The sequence below is a fragment of the Pseudochaenichthys georgianus genome, chromosome 16 (assembly GCF_902827115.2).
Source record: "Pseudochaenichthys georgianus chromosome 16, fPseGeo1.2, whole genome shotgun sequence".
Classification (NCBI taxonomy): Eukaryota; Metazoa; Chordata; class Actinopteri; order Perciformes; family Channichthyidae; genus Pseudochaenichthys; species Pseudochaenichthys georgianus.
This window is the reverse complement of record NC_047518.2, coordinates 47,116,150-47,135,643: the sequence shown is the minus strand read 5'-3', so window position 1 is coordinate 47,135,643 and position 19,494 is coordinate 47,116,150. Positions and strand designations below refer to the sequence as shown.

The following is a 19,494-nucleotide window of genomic DNA, read 5'->3' as shown; positions in this document are numbered from 1 at the left end:
AACCTGAAAGTGTGTTTTGTTCCGCTCACCGCTGCATGTAATCATGCAGAGCTGCGTGTCGAGTCTCGACTCGTCAGCAGCAGCTGATCTCTCTCTCCTGTCAGATTAGACTTCACTCGCGTTTATGTCCATATCGATCAGATCCAGCTAGTTCTAGCTAATGATGTGACTACCTGCTTATTAAAAGACACCTAAACAATAAGTGTCGCTATGCAACCGGGTGAGGCCACAAAGTATAGCGCAGCATTATGCATTTGTTTACATGCCCACCGGAACCCCGAGGCATTACCAACAGATCAACGCACAATCAACCCATACAGGACATCTCTTTCTCCACATTAAGTGTTAGACATTAGAGTTGACTATTCTTGGCTGTCACATAATCTTCTTGTCTGTCACATAAGTGGCGCAACTGAAGCGGTATTGCGCTAAGGGGAAATTATTTTGACGGAACATTTTGACCGAAGAGATTTAGATTTGCCGGCTAACGGGAACTCTGACGTGTGCTTCGCGGGTGCGCTCGGCTCCTCTCGACTGCTGCTTGGGTCTGCTCGGTTAGCTTCCAGATGAGGAGGCATTCGTTTGACCAACTTACAGTACTGTAGATAACATTACAAACATTTTTAACAGGGGCCATAATAGTGTAAATAATGTTTGTTTTGGCAGTTATAACTGAATGTAATGTTTTCTACTTTTTTACATCTGGGAAGGCATTTGCCGTCATCAGATGGAAAGTGTCTTGACCAACAACTTAAGTATTTCTAATGCAAGGCATGCAAGCGAGCAAACAAGAACAAACAACCAAGTGAAGAATACAATTGAAATTGTATAATATTGTGGTGGTTCATCTTATAATTCAGTCTAAAGAATGCACCAGACAGCATCTAAGACCTGCACAAATCTAAATGTTCTAGGGGGACGGAGGCCCCCCAAACCCTTTTGTGCATCATTTCGTCCGCGCATTGTTCAGGGCAATCTCTATTGGGCTCATCTGTAAATTAGCTTAGATTGCCCACAGGGCCATCTCCAAAAATCCTTAATGTCATGCACTGTAGAAACAAATTAAAATAAACAAAAAACATTAAATGAGAAGGTGTCCACACTTTTGACTGGTACTGTATATAAAAAAACACACATATTTGAACATTTAGCAGGTTCCCTAATCTATAATCATTTATACAAGCGCAACTTTGAACAGCAGTAAAATGCAAAATACAAAATAATCAAGAAACAACATAAATTAAACACTGACAGGGAACATTTTACTGCACCATCATTACTGTTATATAGGAAGGTGCCGTCAAATGTTCTGTTAATACTTGCATACTTTTACTTAAATAAGGTTTTAATGCAGGATTTTAATTTGTAACAGAGTATTTTCATTCTATACTGTAGGCATAGTGTATCTGTGAACGATCCCAAATACAATTCTTTGTTTACATTGCGGCTAGTGCTACACCAGAAGAAAAAACACTTTTACATTTTGAACTGGAAGTGGAAAGGGGCTGGGCTACATGAGGTAACTTGAGCCAACAGAAATACACAATAGGTGGGACTAAGAAAGATAATGTGAAAATATAAAAAAAAGGCATTAATTAGGGCTGCAAAATGTATCGCATTGTAATGGTGATGAGATTTTTAAATGCCAACACTTAACAGTTTGTTCTGACTGTGTGTTTCCTGTTTCCCGCAGAAGTCCAGCAGCTGGTGGTGGTTAAAGAAGAGCTTCTCCCTGACCAGCAGGAGTGGAGCACCAGTCTAGACCAGGAGGACCCAGAGCCTCCCCCACACATTAAGCAGGAACAGGAGGGAGAGCAACTTCAGGAGCTGGAGGAGGCTGATATGACCAAGTCCACTTTCACTCCTGACCCTGTAAAGAGTGAAGATGATGAAGAGAAACCTCAGTCCTCTCAGCCTCATCAAAGACAAACTGAACACATGGAAACAGAAGCTGATGGAGATGACTGTCGAGGACCAGAACCAGCCAGGAGCTCAGATCCAGAGAGCAGTTTACAACCAAAGACTGAGGACCACACTGGAGACTCTTCTGAACCTGACACCGAAGACAGTGCTGATTGGAAAGAGACCAGAGAACCTGCATCAGGCTCAAACTCACTGAAAAATAGACATGAATCTGTCAGTGATCCACAACGTAGTGCTGAAAAGAAACCATTCAGCTGCTCAGTCTGTCAGAAAGCTTTTTCACTGAGTCGAGGTTTAAAGGCACACATGAGAATCCACACAGGAGAGAAACCATTCACCTGTACAGTCTGTGAGAAAGCTTTTCCACAGAGTGGACATTTAAAGACACACATGAGAGTCCACACAGGAGATAAACCATTCAGCTGTACAGTCTGTAAGAAAGCTTTTCCACATAGTGGAAGTTTAAAGGCACACATGAGAATCCACACAGGAGAGAAACCATTCACATGTACAGTCTGTGAGAAAGCTTTTCCACATAGTGGAAGTTTAAAGGCACACATGAGAATCCACACAGGAGAGAAACCATTCACCTGTGCATTCTGTAAGAAAGCTTTTTCACATAGTGGACATTTAAAGACACACATAAGAATCCACACAGGAGAGAAACCATTCACCTGTACAGTCTGTAAGAAAGCTTTTTCACATAATGGAAGTTTAAAGGACCACATGATAATCCACACAGGAGAGATACCACACAGCTGCTCAGTCTGTAAGAAAGCTTTTTCACGGAGTGGACATTTAAAGTCACACATGAGAATCCACACAGTAGAGGAAAAATAGATCTGCAAAGTTTGTGACAAAAGATTTAAATGGCGTAATCGTTTAAAAATACCAAGTGTGTTGGTAAGGGAATACATTAGTCTATTTTGTATCCTAATGCTCTTACATGTAATACGTTACTCCCTAAGCCTGTTTTCACCCACCTGCAACCGATTCGCTAATAATCACAAATGTTCATTTATTCGACCCCTTGACTCGACTATTTCTTGTTTAATAATCGTAACATCTCCTCAGGACCAAGTTCCCGTGTCCTGCCTTTCACCTGCTGATCACCCACTGCTCATTTAAGGTGGACTCACCTTTACAAGGGATCAGCTAGTCTTAGTCTGTACTAAAAGATTGTTGATGAAATGAGAGCTTCATTCTGTTTTTGTTGTCTAACAACGCCAACAGAGCAATACGTCTTCTTTCCAGCAGATGGCATACATGTTACATCGTGCAGTTCAACGGTCATCCACATATTAGAGATTCAAAACAGCAATGTGTGAGATAAGGCTAGTAATTGACTATTTCAACAGAATGTGAAGAGGTTACAGTCTTGAGGCCATGTCCAATATGTTTGTGTTTTGTTTGATTAAATCGACTGAAATGAGCATTCAATGACTCAATTATTCTTAATTACTGTCATTACATCATGGGTTTGCATTGCAATATTATAACGCATAAAACCAACTTTATTTCTTCCAAGTTGCGGGTGTTCATTGTTTAGTAGTCTGCTGTGTTTCATCCAAGCTTCCACTGCGTGCTCCGATAATGCTGAAAGTATCTGTTGTATGCTTTACCTGCTCCAGTAACACAAGTGTAATTCACTGGACAGAGACAAGAGATAGTAGATGGATCCAGAGGAGAACCCAATTTAGAGGCAATGGACGTCCACTCTCGGGAGAGAGACCTCCAGCATGTGTCCCTGAAATAGACTGGGAAAACCACCTATTTGTAGCTCCTCCAAGACCCCCAAAGGACGGACTACAGACCTCCAGCATGTCTCTCTCACATGGGCACTCTGCTTATTTCACACCTCCAGGAGAGAGACCAGTAATGGCACCTATTTCTGGCCCTACACAGAGCCCCAAAGGACGTACTAAGCAGCTCCAGCATCTCTCCCTGACATGAGCAAACAGGCTGTCAGGTGCTGGTGGAAAGCAGGCGGAAATAAATTGACTGTTTTACCCAGGAATAAGTGTTTACAAGGCGGGTAAAGTGTTCCTGCAGCCCCTCCATAACGGTAATAATGATTAGAAATCATTTCCAGGGCAGAAAGCTGTTTTTAAAAGTGAAAAAACGATTTAAAACCGTTTGAAAAGCCATTTGAGTGCAGTTATTATGTTATGCGCATCAGCCAAGTCAGCACAGTCAAAAACACAAACAAAAAAGGCAAATCAATGGATTTAAAGGGCAGGAAAGCTCCGCAACACACAAAGTTACATTCCTAAATCCTCACAATAGTGACAACGGTGATTTAAACTAGTTTCTGCGGGGAAAAGAGTGCTAAAAATCGGATTAAACTCTGCTAACAGTGTGCTAAAAGCCTGATTGTTTCAGAGACCCATAGCCATGACACACCTAAAACCACCTATTTGTAGCCCCTCACAGAGCCCCAAAGGACGGACTAAGCAGCTCAAGCATCTCTCCCTGACATGAGCAAACAGGCTATTTCACACTACCAGGAGACAGAGCGCAAAAACCACCTATTTGTAGCCCCTCACAAAGCCCCAAAGGACGGACTATAGACCTCCAGCATGTGTCCCTGAAATGGGGACTCAGGTTATGTAAGACTTCCATGAAATAGACCGGGAAAACCACCTATTTGTAGCCCCTCAAAGACCCCCAAAGCACGGACTACAGACCTCCAGCATGTCTCCCTCACATGGGCACTGCTTATTTCACACCTCCAGGAGAGAGACCAGTAATGGCACCTCTTTCTGGCCCCAAAGGACGGACTAAGCAGCTCCAGCATCTCTCCCTGACATGCATACTTCCATAACCTTGCGCACCTTGGGTCCCCGGACTCCAAACTTAAGCACTCCCCCACGGACTAAACCCAGATGATCACACCCTCAAGAACCTTGTGCCCCTGGGAACCTTAAAGGGGGGGTGGAGTTTGCGGTGCTTTATCGTCCGTCCTTAAGCTTCCTACAGAGGATACGTGACTACCAGCCATTCAGACACTTCTAGGTGACCAGGGGCATGCTTGAATGGAAGTCATTCATTTTCAGTTTTTGTCAGAGGATGTGTGCTTAAGTTTGGGTCCCTGTCCCTGTCCCTGTCCCGGTGCGCATGGAGGTGCGAGCACTTTGTGCACTGTGGAGGATGTTCTCATGGCCCTGGTAACACTTAAAGGTGATGGATTTTGTGGTGCTTTACTGTCCGCCCACCAGCATCCATATTCGGCCTTATTCACAGCACCACCCACCCTCCTGTGGAGGATGTTCTCATGCTCCTGGTAACCCTTTAAATAGTCTGATACTACCACTGCACTTTACAAGCCAGAAATAATGTTTAAATTGTCGGGAAAAGTGTTTTTAAACGTCTGGAAGAGATTTTTAGCCTGTCATTTTGCAAGATGTGATTTAACATTGAAGCTCTCCTGGAGATGGACAGAATATGTCTCGATTTATACACACTGAGTCTGGCAGTACGTCCATTCGCTTCGTTTTCATCTGTAGATGTTAATTGATGTGTCGTTTGTACATTTTACTGGTGGAAAACAAAGCTAAATGTCTCGTTACTCTATTGACGAATCTATAAAGCACACTTATTCTCCATAAGCTCTCAGCGCCACTTGTGGGGCATTGAGATAAGCACTGGTATCTGGTCCAGTAGGTTCGAAACCCACCCAAAACTGGTAGTAAAAATAGAATTATTATAATAGATATTATACTATATATATGTTGTGGTGCACTTTTTTTTAATTCAAATATTGCTATATCTGCAATCAAAGTCAGTTCCTCCCAGTACTGGGTACTAGTTAATTCCACTATCCCCACTATATTTAAAAAATAAGTCATATATAAAAAAATAATTTAATAAAGTCTGAGTTCACTTTTGTTGAGATCCATAGAAAAGGGGTGAAAATGGAAAAAAAGTATCCGAAAATAGTGTCCCCCGTAAGGCGGGTAGAGTCCCTGACAACTCCCCTTACATTCCTCCAGAGTCAGAAAAAGTCTAAGTTAACTTTTGGAAGAACCAGAGGAAGGGGTGAAAATGGATGAAATGTATCCGAAAATAGTGCCTCATATGCGGGTAGAGTCCCCTGACATTCCTCCAGAGTCAGAAAAAGTATGTTAACTTTTGGAAGAACCAGAGGAAGGGGTGAAAATGGATGAAATGTATCCGAAAATAGTGCCTCATATGCGGGTAGAGTCCCCTGACAACTCCACTTTCCTCACATTCCTCCAGAGACCAGTTCAAAAACTTAAAGTTTTTGAAGAACCATACTGGGGGGTCTCCAGGCAACACATGTACCGGGGCCAGAGTGCACATGGAGCGGGGAGACATTCCTCCATGAAGTGAGGCAGCCGTTTTTCTTCTGAGTCCTTTCAAAAACCGACTTCCGGTTTCCGATTTCGTGCAGACAGTAGTCTTTTACACCATCAAAATGGACAAACGATGCATCGAATGACATCTACAGATCAAGACGAAGCTAACCGAAGTACTCCCAGACTTCTAGCGTGTGAAAAACGTGTGCAAAGTATCCGCAAACGGACCAGTGGCTGTGATGCTAGCTTTGCTGCTAGCGGTTAGCATTTTCAATGGAAAAATACATTGAAATGGCTGCCGTTAGCTTAGCGACTAGCGGTTAGCATAATATTAGTATTTCACACATTCACTGTTCACCCTGACATAAATTATAATGTAACCCATTATCCCTCTCTTAATTCAACACAATTGTTTTATATTTAATAATTCCATAATAACTAAACCTATAATAATTAACTTAAAAGTATCCCTCTCTCAATTCAACACATTTTAAATAATTTTCACATTTCCATTAAAAGGTCTCAGGCGGGTATCGTACCCGGGTCCCCAGAGCAAAGACTAACGCTTATCTCAGTACGACACAGGACCGCTTAGAGATTACAGGGGAAGAAGTCTACTATATACGAATATATTTCTCAGTATGTATATCAACGGGACATTTGTATATCTTTTCCGCCATCAAAATGTATAAACGACACATCAAATCACATCTACAGACCAAGACGAAGCGAATGGAAGTACTGCCAGCATGTGAAAAACGTGCGTTTTACATTTAATAGTTACAAAATGAATAAACCTATTATACTAACTACCCTAAAATACTATAACACTAACTATACTTCAAATATGGAGAGTCTGAGAAGACAACTTTCCACATATAATTATCTCTTGACTAAATATAAAAAATGTTGCATGCATGCCATAGCATGGATTCGAACTCGCGACCATCCGCACCAATGAGCAACGCTGATATCACTGCAACTGCACTGCTTAGAATCTGCCAGCCTTGTGGTGGGGGAGGGGAATAAAATGAAATGGCTCTTAGTACTGTGTACACGGTCGCAGGGTCCCCACATTTTGCAAGCAGGTTCCACACAAGTGCAACAACACACTCTCAAAGGCTCCGAGCGTCAAGCACATTTTTTGAATTTTTTTCAATTTGCTCATTCTTCTCCAGCAAAACCCTGTCTGACTCTACGAGTAAATCAGGATTTTGTGAGAAAGTTTGCCATTTGATTGAAAAAAAGTTCTGGGTGTTCTAGGGTTCCCATACTTCAGATCCCTGATCTGGGCCCTATTTAGGCCCTTTTTGGGCCCTGTGAAAAAATATCTATTTATATCTCTTTTAGGATTTCACGTTTTTTTAATTAAAAATATCTTATAGGAGCGAACGGTAGCAGCTGGATCCCTGAAATTATACACCAGTGTACTACATATAGCGGGGAACATTTGCTGTGAATATCAATTGCGTCACTCAAATGCTTGATTTGATATCAATATTATTCCAATGAAAAGCTAATTTGTCCAAAAGTGCTACTAATCCGTATCTTTTGATAACAACGTCTGATCGGTTCGGGCTCAATGGCTATTCCCCACCTTTAATTATTCCGCATCCAATGGTACCCTCCGTGAGTCTCTAGGACCTCAGGGGGCGGAGCTAGGGCAGTCAGACGTCAATGGCAGTAATGCATGATGGCATTTGATTGAAAAAAAGTTCTGGGTGGGCTAGGGTTCCCATATTTCAGATTCCTGATCTGGGCCCTATTTAGAGGCCCCCTGTGAAAAATTATCTCTTTAGCCCTTTTCAAAGTACTTTAAACACTCACGGAGCACTGCGGCTTCTCAAAAGGCCTTAACGGAAGGTTTTGTTACATTTTAAGCCGTAACCTTTGACATTTAGTCGCACCAGAGGCATCCATTTGCATCTGCTCTCCGAGACGGTTAAAATGACATCAAGCTCAAAGCGGTCGGACCTTCCTTTGTGCTGTAAAGGGCACCGTACGGCATGAAAGCGTGACCTTTGACCTTTGGAGCTTTGTTACATTTCAAGCCGTAACCTTTGACATTAGGAGCAGCGGAGGCATCAATATGTATATACTCTTCGAGCCGGTTCCAATGAGAGCAAGTTCAAAGCGGTCGGAACTTCCTTTGCGCCGTCGAGGGTACTGTCGGCATTGCGAATGTGACCTCTGACCTCGGTTTTGACCTTGTCCGAGGTCGCAGGGTCCCCAAATTTTGCAAGCGGGTTCCACACAAGTGCAACAACACACTCTCGAAGATTCGGAGCGCCAACCACATTTTTTCAATTTTTTTTATTTTCTTCCCCTCTGCCAACACAAGCCTGTCAGATGCTAAGCTCCAGACAGCATTATGTGAGAAAGTTTGACATTTTATTGAAAAAAAGTTCTGGGTGGGTTACAGTTTACATACTTCAGATTCCTGATCTGGGCCCTATTTAGAGGCCCCCTGTGAAAAAAATATCTCTTTAGCCCTTTTCAAAGTACTTTAAACACTCACGGAGCACTGCGGCTTCTCAAAAGGCCTTAAGGGAAGGTTTTGTTACATTTTAAGCCGTAACCTTTGACATTTAGTCGCACCAGAGGCATCAATTTGCATCTGCTCTCCGAGACGGTTAAAATGACATCAAGCTCAAAGCGGTCGGACCTTCCTTTGTGCTGTAAAGGGCACCATACGGCATGAAAGCGTGACCTTTGACCTTTGGAGCTTTGTTACATTTCAAGCCGTAACCTTTGAAATTAGGAGCAGCGGAGGCATCAATCTGCATGTACTCTTCGAGCCGGTTCTAATGAGAGCAAGCTCAAAGCGGTCGGTACTTCCTTTGCGCCGTCGAGGGTACTGTCGGCATTGTGAATGTGACCTCTGACCTCGGTTTTGACCCTGTCCGAGGTCGCAGTGTCCCCAAATGTTGCAAGCGGGTTCCACACAAGTGCAACAACACACTCTCGAAGTTTCGGAACGAAAGAAAGAAATCTATTCGTGAGAACGTTCCATAAAGAGGAGAGAAGAATGAGAACTGCTTGGTGCTAGGATTAAAAAAGCGCCAGGCGTCTGAGACTGCATATTGTTCCATGAACAGCTGGATTACTTTATATCAGTGGTCGCCAACCAGTCGATCGATTGTGATGCGGGTAGATCGCGGACCGTTAAAAAAAAAGTAACAAAATAAATAAAAATAAAAATAATAATGTTTGAAAAATACGTTTTTAGATGTAAACCTATCATCCACCTCCCCGTTAGCAGGTGCCACTTGATTGACGTATATTTGAGACACCTCAATAATATAATACATTAACCGTGCTTTACGTGAACCTCATCATGGCACAAGAGAGGATAGCAGGACTGCAATTTCCCATGTTCGGTGAATGCAACAGAGGCAAGTCACCAGACCAATCAGAGAGTTGCATGGAAATACACGTGTGCTTCTGTCATTCAAGCTCGGCTCTGTGTGTGTGTGGCAATAGCGCATTTAGTGTGAGAGGGAGAGAGGGAGAGAGGTAGAGAGAGGGACCAGTGCTAGCGGGACCGTCATGTTAGCATCTGGTTAGCTAGCTGCACTAACGGACATAAGGAGCTGTTTCCACAACAAGCTGGAGGAGAGTCCTCCCCTGTCAGACTGAAGGGCTCAGGTGAGCTAAAGGACTCTCTGAGTGTTTAGAACGGTTTTGTCACAAATTATTCAAAAGATTATTTCCACGGCACACCTTCATATGATCATTATAGTTATACAAACAATAAGAGAATAAATTAAAAACAGGTATGAAATACTATATGGCAGTAAAACAAGAATACAGTTTAAAAAGGGAGTGGTTTGTAAAATATCCATAAAGAAAAGTAAAATCTGTTTACAGTTCTGTTTCATATGGGTGCTGAGAGAGGTATCCATAGATCTCTTCATGTTGCTCTCAAAGTGCACCAGATTGATGCTTTCAACTTCAATATTTAAAAAAAAATCTTCCGGGGGGAACATCCCCCCGGACCCCCCAATATGTGGTGAGGACCTAGAGGAAGTGAGGTCCACCCCCCACTCGTAAAAAAAATAGCACTTTACCCCTGCCTATATGCCGTGAGCTGATTATGGAGCCTTAATTGTAATAGTAATTCAGATACAATTAGCCTATATAAAAGGCCTCAAATTTAAAGCACTGTCTGGACCGTCTTTTTCACTCAATTCTGCAATAGGTAGATCTCGCCTTTCACCTAGGCCGAGGTCGGTGATCTTGGGCTTAAAAAGGTTGGTGACCACTGCTTTAGATGATTTAGATCAGGGGTGGGGAACCTTTTTCCTCTCAAGGGCCATTTCAATTTTTTCAACATCCTCCGAGGGCTGTACAAATTATTGACCTCTGCTTAAAAATCACAGCCCATTCATTTGGCCTTTATTTCATACTGTGCAAAGAAAAAGCAACCTCTTAATCCAGATATCTTGCCATGACTCGCATATGCATGCACGGTGTGGCATGACCACCAAAACAGAAATATATGGACACAAGATGTGTGCAAATGTATTTAGTTTCCTATCCATGTGGACATGATATAAGTGGGGGGGACCTAACCTCCTCTAGGGGGTTCCGGGGGGGCATGCTCCGGGAAGTTGAAAGCATCAATCTGGCACTTTGAGAGCAAAATTAATAGATCTATGGATACATCTCTCAACATCCATATGAAACGGAACTGTAAAATTTACTTTTTCTTTATGGATATTTTACAAATCACTCTCCTTTCAAACGGTATTCTTCTTTATTAATAACAACTTTTTTTTACTGTCATTTAGTATTTTATACCTGTTTACTTTATTCTCTTGTTTTTTGATAACGATAATGATCATATAAAGATGTGCCTTTACCTCACTGGTTGGAGAAAAAGCTTCTTATATTCGTTATCATAGCTAGCTAACCAGATGCTAATAACAACAAAGTTATTGACGGTATGATCAGTATGACAGATGAACAGATCGCCACTGGGCTTTCAGCTAAAGACACAGCCACGCAAAAACTGCGGCATGTGTACGGCTCCTTATGGGTACTGCAATTTGTGAAGTGCCCCGCGTTGTGGTGCTCTCCAGCAGAACTACACCCCTGTCTGACGAGACATACCACGTGATGACACGTTAGGCTTGTGTTGTGTTCAAGGACCATGACCGTTTCCAGGAAAAACAGGCACTCGCTTGTTTAATTATTTTGCGGTCTAGATTTCTTTCATTTTTATTTTTTTAAATGACCTCGAGGGCCATACCAAATGGTCTCGCGGGCCGTATACGGCCCGGGGGCCGGAGGTTCCCCACCCCTGATTTAGATGAAGCATAAGGCCTGTTGGATGAGCGATCAAGCGAGGAATCAAGACAGCAGTTGAAGTTACCACCAAGGATAAGCTGATGAGAGTTTAGGTCAGGGAGAGAGAAAAAAAAGTTCATAAAACAATTCTCATTATCCCGATTTGGGCCATACACATTTGCCAACACCAGGTTATTAGCCCCAATTCTACCTGTAACAATTATAAAGCGTCCATTAGGGTTTGAAATGACAGTGGACATTGAGAAGGGGATTGATTTATGAATTAGAATTGCAGCCCCGCGTGCCTTGCTTCAAAATTAGGAGTGGTAAAGTTGGCCTACCCAACCTCTCTTAAGTTTAACGTGATCTAACGGCTTAAGGTGGGTCTCTTGTAAAAAGGCTATTTTAGTGTTAAGGAATATAAGATGGTTGATCACTTTGTTACGCTTAACAGGAGAGTTAAGACCTCTAACATTCCAACTAATGAATCGAACTGTACCGCAAGGTGCAGACAATGAGACTCTACTAGCCATATGCCGGGGTTGATGATATGGTTGGGGATGCATCCTCCATAAATGCCCCGACCGATCCCCACCTAAGACTCAGAGCCAGAACAAGAGAGAGAGAGCCATATGGATTGTAGCAGTAGCACATAGATAATAGTAGAAAAATACAGTAACAGAACGCAAAATAAAACAACTAAAAAAACAGTGACAAAAACACCCCACAAGCAACCCACACTCCAACACCAAACCCCACGCTGCTGCAAGAAGCAACAACGTGAAACTCACTGATCCACTGATCAGCATCATTTGCTACTTCCTAAAATCCATCACGCTGATCCCACGACTAAGTAAACTTAATACACTTCAAGAAAAGCATTGTATCTTAACCTCAAAAGCCACATAAAAAACGAGTATAATAGGCATTCCCATGAATTGTTTTGAACACATGTCTGCCTGTGAAAACGTGTCAGTCTGTTGGAAATACGATGAAACAGTGTAACACAAACACTAAACATGTCAGCCTATTAGAAATACGAAACTCTTTGATGAGACAGTGGAACATGAATATCAAACGTTTATACTCTTAACAATAGGCTACTGTAGACAGCCCGTAGCTCTGGAGATCACATTTGGGAAGGTGTACGCCAACCGCAAACTGCAATCAACGCTAGCGCACAGCCGGCATTTATGATGGGAAAACGCTAAAATGGAAAGAGCGAGCCTCGCCATCAGACACGTAATATTGACATTAACGATAGCGTTAATTGTACATAAGTCACTGGCTTATTTGTTCAAGTTCTGTAGAAACTTGTCAGCCTCCAAAACAGACCGGATCCATGTCTTCTCGCCGTTGGGGAGGGTAATACGGAGCTTGGCTGGATACAGGAGAGCCGGTCTGTACCCGCGCTTGTAGAGTTCCGCCATGGAGCTTTTGTACTCTGCTCTTTCCTTCAACACATCGCTGCTGTAATCCTTGTAGAGTCGGATCTTGTGCTCCTTGTAGAACAGCTCACCACGTCTACGAGCCTCACGGATGAGCAGGTCCTTCACTTGGAAGCGGTGTAGGCGTACGATGACAGGTCGTGGCTTATCTCCTGCAGCAGGCTTGGGTGTGAGGCTCCGGTAGGCACGATTGAGCTCAGGTGGTGAAGAAAGGACCTCCTTGCCAAAGACATCCACAAGTAGCTGGAAAAAAACCGCGGTTGGTCTTGGATCTTCAAGCGATTCAGGTAGGCCGATAATCCTGATGTTTTGGCGCCTGCTGCGCCCCTCCAGGTCGGCTAGCTTAGTTTTCAGCAACACGTTATCTTGTTGGAGGGTAGAGCATGCATTCTCTAAATGTTGGAGACGACGGTCCACGTCATTAGAGTTGTCTTCCAGAGAGCCGATCCTTTCCCCATGGCCCGCTACAGTCGAGTTCAAACCGTCCATTGTCGTTGTCAGCGCCTCAAAAGATGACTTAAAGTCGGCAGATATTGCTTTCCTGTGCTCAACTGCAGGTCTCCCTTGAAAAAAAGATCTATGATCTCAATGGGACCAATCTGGTTAAATAAAGGTTTGAAATGAAATGAAATGAAACTAACAGGGAGCTAAGTTCTGCCAGCGTAACACCAGCAGACGAGGAAGACGGGTCTTTATCCTGCTTGCTTTTCGTTTTAGACATTGTCGAGGCCAAAAAGGTGGTCAGCACAGTTACACTAAACTTTTGAACACAAAAATATTTAAAAATGAGAAGTTTAAAAGGTAAATCTGAAATTTAAGTCGTGGGAGCGTTCCACCTGCACGTCTACTCCGCACACCTCATACCGGAAGTCATGAGAGTCTTTACCGGGGTCTTGAGAGGGCTCTCATTACCGGAGGCTGCTGGGGAGGGCATGAGAGTATTTACCGGGGTCTTGAGAGGGCTCTCTCGCAGCGAGGGTGCAGCGAGTCGTTTGGCTGATGCAGAGCGAAGTGCACGCGCTGGGGTGTACAGATTAACCATGTCCTGGATGTAGGAAGGGCCAGATCCATTCACAGCATGGTACGCAAGTACCAGTTTCTTGAAGTGGATTCTAGCAGTTACCGGAAGCCAGTGGAGGGAGCGGAGGAGCAGCGTGGTGTGGGAACATTTAGGAAGGTTGAAGACCAGACGAGCCGCTGCATTCTGGATGAGCTGCAGAGGTCGGATGGCACATGCAGGTAGACCAGCCAGGAGGGAGTTGCAGTAGTCTAGGCGTGAGGTGACGAGAGCCTGGACCAGAACCTGCGTGGCTTTCTGGGTCAGCTGGGGACGTATCCTCCTGATGTTATAAAGCGTGTATCTGCAGCAACGGGTTGTAGCAGCATTCAAACATCTTTTAAAACTTGAACAAACTCCACACAGCTCAGTAGAGACTGTGAAATGCTGACTTTATTTGATAATTTCAGTAAAAACTAACGTTCATATTTCTCTTTTTGATTATAATACTGATGAACGTTCAAAACAAAGCACTTTGGCAACTTACCACATACGTTTTAAAATGCTTAATAATAATAATAATAATAATAACTTTCATGATATAATTTCCCCGTCATAATCGTGTTTCCATGAACGGCCGGTTATAAAGGAAGTTTGAAACCTCCTTTCCTATCATCTCTAGAGAATCAGCACTTGTCATGGCTGCTACTGAGGGACTTCCGGGTCATTTCACTCCGTTAGGAAGGTAAGCTAAATGGACTATTCGACTGCAGCCCCACACTGAGCAGCTGTGTGTGCGTGTGTGTGTATGTGTGTGTGTGTGTGTGTGTGTGTGTGTGTGTGTGTGTGTGTGTGTGTGTGTGTGTGTGTGTGTGTGTGTGTGTGTGTGTGTGTGTGTGTGTGTGTGCGTGTGTGTGTGTATGTGCGTTTGTGTGTGTGGCTGATGTTGTTGCCATGGTGATGAGCTGACCCTAGTCGCAAGTGAGCTCACCAGTCTTGCGGTGGAACTGTCCAAAAATACAGGTCCTTTGTCCTTTCCTCACCACTTCTCCTTCACCTGGGTGGAGCAGGTGAATGGGTTAATGAAGGAAGTGAAGGAGGATTCATCAGGACTCAGGAAAACACTGGGAGGCTTGTTATGATGAGACAGAGGATGTTACTGATGTGCCTCTGCGGTGAGAAACGTCACACTACGTAACCCGACGTTATATCTCTCACAGGCTCCGACCTCTACTGGACTCTATGGGTACAGTGGGTGGAGCCGCGATGTATACGCGCACTGTCGTCCAACAATATTCCACCCTACTGCCCCTGACCGGCTATTATGGTCAGCAGCTGCTGCCCCACCTTCTCCTTTAACCCGGTTGTAACCGAGGAGAAATCTGGGCTGTGGCTGACAGAGCACACCCTGCTGCGCTTACCTCGCAAAAAGTGTGCTCAAAAAACAGTGCCGGGGGACCCCCCCACCCTGGATGGGGAGACCCCCTCGGCCCCGAAAGGGCTTACTACACGCCTGCCTCCCTGAATCCAAACTCACAAGATAGGGGCTCTATTCTCCGCTCCTCACACCATCGCTGGAATCCTAGCCACTTTGGCCTCTAACAGGCTGTGGTAGATCCAGCTCTAGCTGCCTGGATGAGATGGGTCTGGCTGCAGACCGCAGCAAGGAGGCGGATCCTATAGGGGCGGATCCTAACTTTTTTTATCCAATAGCAATTTAAGGGATTCCAGCTGCTTTTATAAATCCTCGCAGAAGAAGTCATTCGTTCTAGTGATGGGAATTCCGGCTCTTTCGGCTCCCAAAGGGCTCTTCAGTTTACCACATATTATACCTTTTAATTAAATCAAATGTAGCCCTGTTTTGACTAATGATTTATATGTGTACACATATATCACTTAAATTATTCAAGACATCCTTTGTACTCAAGTATTCAAAAGTAAAAATGACATGTTTAATATAAATTATTTGCTGTGGCCAATTGTTTTCATTGGATTTACAGACCTGTGTAACTCTCTGATACCACCCAATGAAAGCATAGACTTGCTTGTAGAACCACGCTACACAAAACAAATGGCAACACCTATAAAAACTATTTTAAAAAAGGGGCTACTGTATCAACCTATATAAAGTATATAAATATAGTTTTTCTCCCTGCAGGAGAGGGGAACGTGCTTTGAGATCAACTGCTAGGCTGCAGCGGGGAGAAGAGGGGGACAAAAAGAGATCTCCGTCTTCCGTGTTTTATTCTTATAGAAGTAAGAAGAGAAGTAATGGGTCAGAAACCCTCCTTTTTACGCAGCGGTCCAGACATAGACATCATAGCTACGGCGACACATATTCAGTTGCCAGTTACTTTTGGCATTAGGGCAGGGATATCTTTCAAGGTTTGACATAATGAATTGTGCTACTTTTAAAGCAAGCAACGATGTTTTCAAATCTGTAATCAAAAAGCTCCTCAAAAACACTATAGAAGCAGTTCCTGCCGTTGTTACAACGGACTACTTTTCTTAGCGGATGCATGTCAATTTAAATCAATACAACTATTTTTTAAATCAATAAAATCTTTTTCTAAATCCATAAAAGCATTTCAATTATTATTGGGAGTCATGTCGTTACTTTGTTGAGAATGTGGCCATGTGTAATAAGCGGGATAATGTCCACATTGCACATTGCATAATGTGCCTTCATGCCGATCCAGATCCCTCCGCAAAAACAAAACAAAAAACGGCTCGTTTGCGGGCGAGAGCCGGCTCCCGTCGTTCACTATAGGAAACGCCCCTATAGGAAACGCCCCTATAGGATCCGCCTCCTTGCTGCGGTCTGCAGCCAGACTCTATTGGCCTGGATTGACTGAATAACACTATCAGACAATCCACCCTGTCTCAGCCTGTCCCTCTCAGGAGCCAAACCTGGAGGGGACGGCCGAGAGTGGGTAACGCCCCGATTGCACCTGCCTCTTGAGACATCGCCCCCCAGAACTGGGGAACCGCCCAGGGCTGGCCCACCTTCATCTGTGTCATCTCTGAGTACCACGGCGCCCCAACGCGATCCGGAGCCACTAGGATGACTGACAGACGTTCTCGCCTCACTCTCCTCAGGAGAGGGAGAATGAGACGCAGCGGTGGAAAGGCGTATAGCAGCTTCCTTGCCCATGGCTCGTGTGCAAACGCGTCCACCCCCAAGGGTGGGTCGTTGCTCCGAGCCACGGAGAACCACAGGGCACAGTGGCTGTTTCGCCGGCTGGCGAACAGATCCACTTCCGCTCTCCCGAACTGGGCCCAGATCTGGCAGGGGGCATCCACTCGCCTGGCAGGGGGCAGCCCCTCGACATGAGGTCAGCTCCCCCGTTCTCCAGTCCCGGGATATGGAGGGCTCTCAGAGATAACACCACCTCTGAAGCCCATAACCACAGTTCCTCCGCTGTGGTCAACAAGGCGGCGGATCGAACTCCGCCCTGCTTGTTGATATAAGCCACTGTGGTGTTGTTGTCGCTCCTGACCATTCCACCCAACGTGTAATAACTACGTTGGTCCACAACGTACAAAAACGGCTCTGAAATTGTAAGATCCCTACGTTTTGTTTCACCATTCATTCCAATGGCTGGCGTCTATGTCACGTGATCTTCACATTTCTCCCTGCAGAAAAAAAAAAACATGGCCGAACTTCGTTTTATTCTCGTGGAAAATGCCTATTTTAAAGCAATTCCAGTCTCACATCTCACAGAACATCGTCATTAACAAATACCGGAAACAGACCTAAAACACTTTATTCCGAGTGTGCTTGCTTTTCTCTTTGAAAGTCATCACATAACGGCATTGTAATACACGGTTCGGCTGCATTAAATATTACATATCTGCTGTAGTTCTCTATTTATAGAGTCCTGATGAGAAGACTTCTAGACAAACAGGAGGAACTGCCGCCAACACTGGAAACGTGACGTGGATCATAAATATATCAACAATTAAACAACATCTTACATTTCTTTTCACACAATACGTCTCCTTGCAGTATCAACACTAATTCAGCTGACTTTTATATTTGATCCAATTGGTAGATAGGCTGTATTTACACCATAAAGGTGCACAGCTGATATAAAGGGACACCAAAGCATGTTATTGAATTTCATTATTTTAATTATTAGATATTAATAGAATCCCTATAAAGTATGTTCATTACTCGTTATTTTCTACTAATAGTTAATTAAAGACTGTATATAATGACTATTTTGCACTTCCCTTTCAAGATTTCAAGATTTTCTAAGGTTTATTGACATATCATATAGGCCTACACAACTATGGTGTAGTTATGCAATGAATGAAAAACTTGGGTCGCAGGTTCCTCAACAGTGCATTACAAGACATCTATCAATATTTGTGCATACCTCCAGCAATGTTAACTATGTTGAAGCACTTATTTCAACTGATATTATACATATGTATTATACTCTTATAAGATGTATGTAGATAGTATAAGAAATGTGCAGAATATGACAATTTAATGGTGGAGGTACACATATTGATAGATGTCTTGTAATGCACTGTTGAGGAACCTGTGACCAAAGTTTTTCATCTCCGACCTTGTCAGGTATTGAACAATCAATAAATAAAGAACACAGAATTATTAAATATAAAACACAGAATTTGTGTGATTATACTAAATGATTTACAAATAAACACCACTGCATATTTACAACTATACACATGCTGATGTAACGCAAATGTTTCCAACTTGGGATCAATAAAGTATATCTTATCTTAAGATGAGCGATGGCTCCTGCCATATTTGCACAATGTGCCTCTGAACCTTGACAAGTGCATGTTTCAGGCTCATCAATTAACGACAGGGGTCACAGACATAAGACCAGCTGTTAAATAAAGCTCTTCTGACCGTAGCTGTCGTGTGGGTATATATTAATGCTGCCCATTATGGGCACAAGCAATTTTCACCGATTTATTAATTATATGTTTTAAATGTGAATGTTTCCTATCCCCTAAACCTCCAGGGATGTACACAGTTTAATAATGGCAACTTCTTATTATGGGAAATACGAAAACGTCTTTTAAAACTACAACTCCCAGTAGAGACGTGCCATAGATAGAGAACATGTTGCGAAACACACAATAGCCAGCATGTGTAGTTCTGGGGACGGGGTGGGGGAGGGGGGGATGCGGTGGACCCGTTCAAATCCAGTTTTGGACAGTCTGCCGTGGTTTCATCCCATTTCAAGTGCTGTTCGACGCTCTGCACACTCTCCAATCACAGAGCTTGAGGACTATCACGGGGTTTGTCAAGCGAAGCGGAGAGAATACTTACTTCCGGGTGTAATATTCTGTAAAGCAAATGAGCTGCTCCGACCCTCGGTCCTGACGGACTCCAACTTGTGTTTATTAATCAAACAAATAAATAAACACAAGGATAATTATGTGTTATTGTTGAGTACATTGAGAATTGCACAGGGGAAAATAACGTATCTATTGTGGTGATTGACATTATTCACCCACGGATCTATGGGTT

The 19,494-nt window shown here is 43.5% G+C and overlaps 1 protein-coding gene across 1 annotated transcript in view; it reads left to right on the top strand.

The window, feature by feature from the left end:
* LOC117461029 (zinc finger protein 583-like) overlaps nucleotides 1-3,341 on the top strand; it is a 17,034-nt gene extending 13,693 nt beyond the window's left edge. The window contains exon 2 of the mRNA XM_034102708.2: nucleotides 1,694-3,341. Within this exon, the coding sequence (XP_033958599.2) occupies nucleotides 1,694-2,763 (1,070 nt within the window). The 3' untranslated portion in view covers nucleotides 2,764-3,341. The remainder of the gene's footprint in view (nucleotides 1-1,693) is intronic.
* The last annotated feature ends 16,153 nt before the right edge of the window (nucleotides 3,342-19,494 follow it).